This window comes from Poecilia latipinna, unplaced genomic scaffold (assembly GCF_001443285.1).
Source record: "Poecilia latipinna isolate Pla-1442-1.1 unplaced genomic scaffold, P_latipinna-1.0 Scaffold1538, whole genome shotgun sequence".
In the NCBI taxonomy this organism is placed as follows: domain Eukaryota; kingdom Metazoa; phylum Chordata; class Actinopteri; order Cyprinodontiformes; family Poeciliidae; genus Poecilia; species Poecilia latipinna.
The window spans coordinates 33,104-42,389 of NW_015114154.1; the positions used below are offsets into that span (position 1 = coordinate 33,104).

General features: G+C 38.8%; 1 protein-coding gene across 1 annotated transcript in view; it reads right to left on the bottom strand.

The window, feature by feature from the left end:
• Nucleotides 1-4,654: 4,654 nt before the first annotated feature.
• Nucleotides 4,655-9,286, bottom strand: part of LOC106963472 (arf-GAP with GTPase, ANK repeat and PH domain-containing protein 3-like) — a 99,696-nt gene continuing 95,064 nt past the window's right edge. Inside the window, exons 17-18 of the mRNA XM_015058402.1 lie at nt 7,088-7,343; nt 4,655-5,516 (exon numbers count right to left, since the gene is read on the bottom strand). Of these exons, the coding sequence (XP_014913888.1) occupies nt 5,292-5,516; nt 7,088-7,343 (481 nt within the window). The 3' untranslated portion in view covers nt 4,655-5,291. The remainder of the gene's footprint in view (nt 5,517-7,087; nt 7,344-9,286) is intronic.

A 9,286-nucleotide genomic window follows, 5' to 3' on the forward strand; every position in this document is an offset into this window, starting at 1 on the left:
AGGTCAGCACCTGTCAGCTTGTCTGTGTTGAGGGATCTGGTGTCTCATTTTTCTGTTGACAACATGAAGATTTTTTTTTTTTTTTGCTTTTTTTTGGAGTTAGGTTGAATGCTGTGATGAACTGGTAATGTCCAGGGTGACTCCTGCCTCACTCCTGGGCCCTGGATGGACAGGTTAGTATTCAGAATGGCTAAACGTAAGACTTTAGGTCTGACCAGTTTGATGGTCTGACAAGCATAATGACACAATGGTCATTCAAGTAGATGTTTGTACTTTTGGGAATGTGAGAAGGTACCAAGTAAAATGAAAATGACTCCAGCCACAGTCGATCTCCTTGAATAGTTTTTGTGTCACAGTCTTTTGAAAGCTGCACTTTTCTTTGTTGCATTTGAATTTTTTTTTTAACCTAAACTTTTACCTTCCACTGAACTTTCCATTAATATTGGATGGATCCAGGACTCTGTGAATATCAAGCTTCTTTAGCAACAAACTTTTGTAGCTCAACATCTTTGTAGAGGGTGTTAATGACTGTCTGTAGTGAAATATCAAGGTGGCAGTTTTCCCAGTGGTTGTGTAGGCCACAACTTTTCCAAATTGAAAATGTTTTTTATATGCGTCCTATGTAATCTTCTAATTTTCTGAGACACCACCCTAAACATCTGATGTGCATCAATTATTGTTTTTAATAATAATAATAATAATAATAATAATAATAGTTGTGTTGTATGAACTTCCTTTTTCGAATGAGTTACTGCTATAATTTTCCTTTTCTGAGGCCCTAATTTATTAAGATGAACCTGTACAACTTGATGCGTAATTGAGCCTAATGATGCTGATAGTGAGGAAATTCATTTTCTTGGCCTCAAATCAAGACTCCACAGTGTTAGGCTAGCACAGAGGCAGGAAGAAGCCAAACTAAGGCGATGAGCAGGTGATAAAGGACAAACAAAGCCGGTCAACAGAGTGGAAGAGGATAAAGATATGCTGAGACAAGATTAGCAGGAAATAAGAACTGGATTAGTGGGAGGTCGACTTCTCTGAACAGTAGGATCTTTGGGTTTTCCCTAAGGTGTTTTGGTGCTTGACACTAAGCTTGGCTCTTTATCTTAATCCTCTTTCAGCGACTCTCGGGGGTCCTGCAGGAAGGAAGTGAGGAGGTTACGTTATTTGACCGAAGACATGGTTGGGCGAGCCGTTTCAGTGTGACGAAACAATATAGAAAAGAGAAAGACATGGAAGAGAACATACTAATAGAATAAAAAGTCTCACCTTACGTTTAAGTCATCTGCACGCACAGTTCCATTTATAAGTTTACATACATTCCTCATGGAGCCAAATCTTGTACTAAATTAAAATATTTTATTTTGCCATTTGTTTTTAGTGTTCCAGATCTTCCAACTGTTGGTCCTCGGACCGTTCCTGGACTTAATAACAATTTTATTTTTTTTAACTTAATTTATAATAAACAGCACTGTTCAGTACTTGAACAGAACTAGAAGTTTTAACAGGACAATGATTTTTAACTAACTTCAAGCTCCCTGAACTGATTCTCCAAAGTCCTAAGCTGTATGAAAATTTGTACACACACGTAAGTCTGTTTTGAATACACTTACGAGTGTCCAAAACATTCCAGCCAGAAAAAAAAAAAAAAAAAAAAAAAAGAATGTAATTGGGGGGGAAACTTAATTCAGGGACATTGCTGCTACTTGTGTGTAATTATGAGCACTTTGTATACAGTGAAAAGTAATAAATTAAAATTGTAGACTCGATTCTTAATTTTAAAAATTCCCCCAAATTGTTGGTTCTCTGGGAAAAACAAACAGAAAAAACTGAATTCACATTCCTAAAAGCTGTAATCAATATAAAGCTTATTTTGATGAATGTGATGATGACAGGTAAAACTGTTGTTTCTTTAAACTTTACAGGATCCAGAAGAGCCCAGCAGACAATAAACGAACAACGCAAACACTAGAAAAATGTGTCAGTTTCCCCAAATTTTGGGGAAGGCTACAATGTTTTATTTGAGTGTTTATTAATAGGGCAAGAGTCAGCCAAGCATCCAAGCATACAACATGTTACTCTTTAGCTTTTTACTTTGTTTCACGTTCTGAACGTAAAAGGAAATACAATAGGTAAAACAAAACAAAAACAAAAACAAAACACACAAAAAGATATTTACATACTGCATTATAAATATGTCAAATGTACATCATTATACACAAGTACCAAAGATGGTTGGCTAATGTTGAGACCCAAACGGAAGGACCTTAAAAAAATATGTTCAAAGAGAAACAAAAACAACTTATGGATCAAGATGACCAAAATCAGTTTAGTTCGTCTCTCCAGGAGGAGCTTTCCTTTCGATAAAAGCACTAAGCTAATATATACATTTTATATTGTTTGTTTGGGTTCAAACAGGCGGGTAATTCTAGTGTTTTTTTTTTGTTTTTTTTTCCTTCCTATCGTCTACAGTATGTAAATAGGGTTTCAGGGTAATTGCTGTACATATGGAGCTCTTCTGTCATCCCACTGAGCCATGAAAAAGTCTCAGTGAAATAAGGTGGTCAAGTAATGATCAGAAATAAGGCTTATATCACAGTACAGTACGAGTCGAAAATCCGAGCAAAAATCAGGTGGACATTTGAGGTCTTGAAGGAATTGTTTAACATTTTTGGCAGAAATGTGCTTTTCCACAAGATGTACTCAGTAGTATTAAGGCATCTAGTTAGTACCCAAACATCCAACCAAGCAAAATGTATCCACTTAGCCGTTAAACATGCATATAAGAGAACAACCATCGGGAAAGATAGTGGCACAGATAGAATAACTGTGGCACTACAAAGTCAAGATTGCACAAGAAGCTCTTGACTTATTGTACTCGAGCTGTCTAAGAGCACACCAAAAAAATTACTTTTTGAGTTAATTTTCAAGTTTTAGGAGCATGGCAGGTGATATCAGCAATCCCAGCATTTCTACCAGGTACGGTAGAAATGGTAGGTTATCAGTGTCATGACAAATTAAGGTGTCAAAAATCATCAAAATATTTGAAGCTATTCTGTTCTTAAGGTTTAAATGGTCTTTGTTGAGATGTCAGAGAAAAATGCCTCACTGGCCAGAGTTTTCCTGCTGTAGAAGAAGCTGCTACAGCTTTCCTCGCTTTACAACTATGACACAATTGGCTGTTAAGAAATATTCATTTACTCAAGGTCAAGATAATATGAGGATCTCACACGGACCAGTATCCGAGTTCTAATTCACAAGTTCACATTTCTACTAATTCAAATGCCATTTGTTTTAAAGGAAGAAACTACAAACTATTTTCCATCAGTTCTTTCAAAACATATTGCACTAAAATAGTGCAAGATTCACGTGTCAGGAGGCTTCCTCCAGGGACAACGGTACCAGTTAAGGATTCTTTGCTGCCACCTTCGTATAACACGGCTGTGGTGGTGAATGTGGTGTATTGTTGGATGTGCATGTTTTTGTTGCATCTCAAAATGTAGCTCGATAATTCCTTAATTATTATTTTTTTTGTTAGCCTACATCCACTTTGAACAAAAAAATTGCACATTTACAAAAAATGTCAAATAATTCCTTCCTCAGTTTTGCAAGTATCCTCTTCTGGCCATATAAAAAAATGGGAAAAGTTAAAATCCATAAAGCATCAACATGAGTATTGCAGATACGGTACCTTGTAGTTATTAGCCCTGTAAACAAATATCTTTGCCTTTTTAAGCCAAAAAAATAAAAAATAATAATAATAATAATAAAGAAAACCATTTTAAAATACTTACAAACCAGATAAAACAAGGTGAAAAAAAATCTGTAAAATACTGCACAGTTGTATGAAAGAAAACTTCCCTCTATTAGCCTCTTTCTGATTGTAATCCCTTTTACCGCCTTTACTTCAGTCAAAAAAATGCATTTTGTTGTCTCCCAGCTTTTACGCTCACATGATGTGAGGACAGGAAATCCTAAAGGAAAAGGACAGGGGTCATTTTTTTTCATTTAGACTAAAAGTCTGAGCTAGGTCAAACGGTTTTCATAAGGAATAAGGCAAAGGAACATGAACTACTTTTTACAGATATCTGTACAATGAAACCCAGTTATGTTCCCAAATTTTTACTTTATGTTTATGACTTCTCCACAGAAATGCCTCTGAAGCAGATGTTCAGTCACACACACGCTCGCACACACGCACGCACACACACACACACACGGTACCACATATGTATTTCACAGCAATAATAGCGGATATGATCTCTAGAGTACCAGTTCTACATCTATCAGCCGATCTCCCAGAATCCTGTGCTGTTAAACTGACTGAATCTCTGAAGCAATTACCAACACAATCCACTCAATCTTAAAAGAAATAATAACTCTAACAAAGAGATCGTAATGGTAGAAGTTCACAGTTTCAATCAAACCTTTGAATCTGAATGAATTCTGATTGAAGAGGCACACTCACAAAGCAGTGCGACTTAATAGTCCTAAAACATCATGGCCCTTAATTCCTTTATAGTCACGGACACGTTTACTGAAAGATTGTGCCATAGAAAATGACTCACTCTCACCCAATAGGAATTCTGCAATCAGCTCTTTCTATGATGATCCAAATCCATTTCCCTGTGAATTAAGTGTCGAAATCATTTGGCCTCTTTAACCATAATTGCTTTGCTTTTGTATATGATAGAGTGTTGAAGACATACATCACTGTGAAAGCTGTAACAGTCACTGTTATGAGAGATTAAGTTTCTCCCTGCGTCAGTGTTTTCCTCACTTGTAGAAACTACTTTTTTACTGTTCTGCGGGTTGATGCTTAAGCTTGAAAATTTGAAGCCGTTTTCTGACTCACGCTCATTATATTTCTCTGTTCCCATTACAAAAGGGAAGAGGACGACATAGTAGGAAATGCTCTGAGTGTTAAGGATTTTTTTTTTTCGATATGGCATAAATGCAGAAGGAAGTAATCTGTTTGGTTGAGGCTTCAAAAACATAAATCTTAAAGCTGATCGCGATCATTTCAGACCAAGACTGAATAAAGTTAGGAGGAAAAAAAAAAAAAAGAAAAAAGAAAATATATTTAAAAATGTACAATGTCCAAGCTTGCAGCGCAGGGGAATATCTCCAGTAACTCGATACCTGATATCTCTCCATTGGTGCTGATTCTGGGTTACACAGTGTGAAACAGAGGAAGTACAACAAGTACACAATGAGCGGGTTTGGGTTTTTTTTTTTTTTTTTTTTTTTTTCTTTTTTGTTGTTGTCTGCAGCTAGCTTCTCTCTGGCTTCTACATGATGCTGATGCTGCGGTTGAGCTCACACTGGGCGTTGTTGTTGTTGATGTTGGGATTGCGGAGGCTCACACTGGACGTGGGGACGGAGCTTAAGCTGCTGGAATCGTTGGGGCAGCCGTGCTGCAGCAGGATGTCGGCGCACTCCTGGCTCCCGGCTCGCCGGGCGTAGGACAGCGGCGTTTGGCTCCGAGCGTCTCGGCTTTTCACATCCACACCATACTGCGACAGAAAATGATAGGAAAGTTGGATTCTGATTGCACATCACCCTTTGATCTAACCTCAATATGTTTTTTTCTAAATTCCCATAAGGATTTTGTCTTTCCCTACCTGGTCAACCTGAGTAAATTATTTTATTTAAACCAGTCCATAAGCATCTCACAGGTCCAAATGGAGCCAGTGGAGTTCGGCTCAAATGCTATGATGCTGCTGTACCATTTTATACCATTATACTATACCCAAATCATGGTTTGACAGAAAAAAAAAAAAACTGCAAGCTGATCATATGCTCTTGTACACACAGATGATCAAAATGTAGCATCGACACTGGCGAGGAAAATTCCAATTCACTGCACCTGTAATATTGCAGTCTACTAAATACTGCATCCAAGCCGGGCTTGCATTGCAACGTGCATTGGAGACGTAATGACAATTAGGATTTGATTTATTGTGCAACTCTTACCAGAATCTTACCAGAAAGGTCAGAAATAAAGTTGTGGAGAAGTTTAATACAAGGCTAGGTTAAGAAATAAATTCTCAAGCTCTAAAAATAAATCCATAGTTAAGAAAACAGAGTACAACACGTTAAAGACGATAGATGTTCATAGTAATACACAACTCAGATTGGAGAATCTGGCAACAGGACAAAAGTTAGCTTTGTATTCCAAAAATCTGTGTCATTGCTGAATGAAAACAATAAGGATTTGGAGTTAGCCAGCAGCTTTTCCTGCAACAAACATGAAAGGTGATCTGGTCAGATGAAAATAAAACCTTTTGGCCTGCATGCAAAATATTGTGTGTGGAGCTAAACAAGGGATAATTCCTGTCAGAGACTGCAAAAAGACCAGAGACTGGGCTGGATGTTCTTGTTCTGACAAAAACACCAATTACCATTGCTAACCGTAGCCTTATTCTTTCAGTCTGAGCTTGAGATATTTTGCACAGAACAAAAATAGGCAACAATTTCAGCTTCCAGATGTGCAAAGTTGGTATGAAATCCCTCAAAGACATGCAGCTCCAACTGCAATAAAAAGCGCTGTGACAAAGTAAGAATTCAAGGGGGAACAACAGAAACACAAGCCACATCATAACTCATGTCTTTTTTTGTTTCAATTCACAATTATGCACTGATGCGTGCTTGTCAGTAAAACCCCAATGAAATACATAAAAAAGTCTTAAAGCAAGTCAAAATATTAAAACTTTCAACATTTTTTCAACATTTTTTTTTAACTAAACCTGAGCATTTATAGAAAAATAATTACGATAAGAGTCAAATACTCCGTATTTTTAAGCACACCAACTGCTTGAAGGTGAGAAAGGTGTATATTTTGGAGTAAACAAACAGTGCTCTTAGAAAAAAAAAACTTGTCCTTTGTTTCTTAGTTTTGGCCTGACCTGCTTTTATTCTAATCCAAACTGGTACCTTTAAAAAAAAAAAAAAAAAAAAAAAAAGAACAATCACATCTTCAGAAGTAAACCAAAAGGTCAACCCAATGCCAACCAATGCTGGATGCCCTTCTACACCCCCCACCCCCTGCTGCCTCCCCTCCAAGCTCAGTTGAGCCTATACTCACCCAGATGAGCAGCTGCGTGATGACAACATTGGCCATGGCACACGAGAGGTGCAGCGCAGTGCGTCCATCCCCATCACCGTAAGTCTCATTGACCTCCTCCTTGGTGCCGTGGGCCAGCAGCAGCACCACCAGCCTCAAGTCATCCTCCACCACCGCCCGGAGCAGCTGTTGCCCCAGTGGAACATCCGACTGAGGCAGCCCGACCAGGAACAGCTTCTGCTCGTACTTGGCTCTGATCCAGCGCTCCTTCTCCTCCCTGGAGGGGAAAGACAGCGGGGGTTTCAGGTCAGCCAGGGTGAGACATGCCAGACATGCAATCAGCAATTTCACACCTTGGGTAGAGAACTTTCAAAATAATTTAGAGCCCATGATTTAAAGGCAAAGCCATGTGCAAAACGAAGTGCGGGGACACACAGGGGAAGCATTACAGTAATTGGCCTATGAGAGTCACTGAAGTATTGTGACATTTCTAAATTATTAGGGCACAGGAAAGTGATTTCACTATCACAGCCTACCACACGGGGAAATAATACAGTGAGATCGGATGGAGAGATCGGAAAATGCCAAAGGGTGTGATGCTTTGGGCAGCATTCCAGCCTCCACTGATTACGGCCGTCAGCACGACGGCTCGAGCTCGGCCAGCCTTCTAAAGGTTACACATCTTGAACAGCATGTCTGCTGTAGACAATACAGGAAGGCGGGGGACATATTTTTATCAGCACTGTCGGCTGTCAGTCTGAACCTGTGGATCTCCTCCACAAAAGAGGCAGTGTGTCTCTGGGCCTCAGGCTCCCTTGGGGTAGCTGGGCTCCGAGTCAGATCGATGGGGCTGAATGGCAGCCAGAAAGAGATGGTTGGATGTGGGGCTCCTTCACTCCAGCCTGCAAAGGAGAAAGGCGGTGGAGAGAAGGCTTCGTCCTCTATCAGCAGGCAGAGTTCTATCTTTTGCTTTCTATCTTGACCCCCCAATATCATTCTTCGCCCACATACAAACTGTTCAAATCAGAAGATGACGAAGAAAAAAAAAAAAAAAAATCAATATCAATAAGTGAATGACTGAGCATGCCCAGTGTGGTGCTAACCTGGTGACCCTGTCAGTCGGTCTGATAAGGGGAGCAGAAAGAGGCTGTTGTTTGGATTTGCGGGTGAGTGACAGAAAGGAGAAGGTTTGTGTGAATCAGTTAAAGCGGCGACGCTGGCTGGAGTGACAAGGCTCTCGTGGGACTCTTTATCAACGGGCCAAGGCTTAGCAGCATGTACAACCTGACAGTCTCACTCAATTCAATTGTATTTCATCATAATAAAAGGTGAAAGCGTACCCGGCTTGATGTTGCTAAAACAAAAACATTTGGACCTCCACATTCGACATAATTTACTGTAACTTTATGTGATAAGCCAACACTTTGGATGGGAAAGGAAAATGGTACTTGCTTTTCAATTTTATTTTTAAACTGCGGTGTGCATTTGTGCTCGGCGTGCCAGGGCTCCTCTGCTTTGCAGAATCACTTCAGAAACAGTCAAATTGAATCAAAAGGATCTGTTAACATCAAATTTCAAATCTTAGCACAGATTCTAGGTGTGTGTTTTAACTTGGGGGGGATTCTAATACGTGAATATACTTTAATCAAAACCGGGTTGTCTAAAATGCGGCCTCTGGACAGATTATGTGCACCCACAATTAGAAGTCAAGTACAGAATTACAGCTAAGTTTTTTCTGACAACGATGTGAAATATGCACAGCAACATTTTCAGAAACAACAAACCAAAAAAAAAATATGGAGATTAGTACCCATAAAAACGATGGGTACTAATCATTATTAGTACCCATTATGGGTACTTTAAATTATAAGTAAAGTAGCCTTTACTTATAATTTTAATTATAAGTAAAGTAACTTTTATTTATAATTTAAGTAAAGGTTGTCCTAATTTCTGTTTTTTTGGGGGGTTGTAAACCTTGTTTGGTCCATTTGACTCCAACAAAATATTTTGATCTCTAATCGAAACAGAATACATTTAAATAACCTACTGTTGGTATGTATTTGTTGGATGACAACATTTTTCAACAACTAAATTATTTAAATACTCAAAATCAGCATAGTAAAAGAAAATTAGTTACTGAAACATGCAGCTGGAATTTAGCTCCCCCCCCCCCCCTTTTTCATAAATTTTTTTTGGGGGTCCCCAAAAACGTTGTTTCTC